This window comes from Aptenodytes forsteri, unplaced genomic scaffold (assembly GCF_000699145.1).
Source record: "Aptenodytes forsteri isolate BGI_AS27 unplaced genomic scaffold, ASM69914v1 Scaffold14, whole genome shotgun sequence".
Classification (NCBI taxonomy): Eukaryota; Metazoa; Chordata; class Aves; order Sphenisciformes; family Spheniscidae; genus Aptenodytes; species Aptenodytes forsteri.
The window spans coordinates 2,094,489-2,095,129 of NW_008794457.1; the positions used below are offsets into that span (position 1 = coordinate 2,094,489).

Below are 641 nucleotides of genomic sequence, written 5' to 3' on the forward strand. Positions count from 1 at the left end.
CGGGGCTGCTTTTCTGGCAGGAGGTAGAATAGGCGGCTCAGGCTGAGCCCCTCGCCCCGCCTGAGCATCATTTCACCGCTCGGTGCAGCTTGGTGCGTCGGGGCTCAGCCCGGCCCCCCAGATTCCGGGAGGCTGGGGATGGGGCCTCGGGACGGCTACGGGGAAGGGCTCGTCTGCTGGCAGGCCACGCGTTTCCCACGGCTCTCCAGTAATCAAGTGCCGTAAGACATCTCAGAGCTGCCATATAATCACCGCGGAGGGCATTAAACTTAAACCTGCACCAAGGTGGTTGCCCGCAGCACACCTAGGCATGCGCCTTCCCCAGGTAAGGAAGGCAGTGGGGGTCAAACAGCCCTTGGAGAGAGGCTAAACAGAGCCCTGGCCTGGAGGCAGCATCCCCCCAGCACCCCCAGGGATCTGGGGGCTGCCCCTGAGCATCCCGTAGCGGTCCCGCTGCTGACCCCAGGCCCAGCATCCCTGAGCGCACCACGGGGCTCCCCACCCAACACCCCAAGAGCGTCCCTTGGGGTTCCTCCGCTGCCCCGTGAGCAAACCGCGGTGCTGCCCCCACCAGCGGGGCTGCACCCCCAGTCCCAGCATCCCCAAAGCATCCCTCGGGGCTCCCTCCACCGCAGCCCTGG

The 641-nt window shown here is 66.6% G+C and overlaps 1 protein-coding gene across 1 annotated transcript in view; it reads left to right on the forward strand.

Moving 5' to 3' along the window:
• Positions 1-310: 310 nt before the first annotated feature.
• The window catches only part of MTSS1L (MTSS1L, I-BAR domain containing), a 20,302-nt gene continuing 19,971 nt past the window's right edge, over positions 311-641 (forward strand). The window contains 1 exon segment of the mRNA XM_019474988.1: positions 311-325. Within this exon segment, the coding sequence (XP_019330533.1) occupies positions 311-325 (15 nt within the window).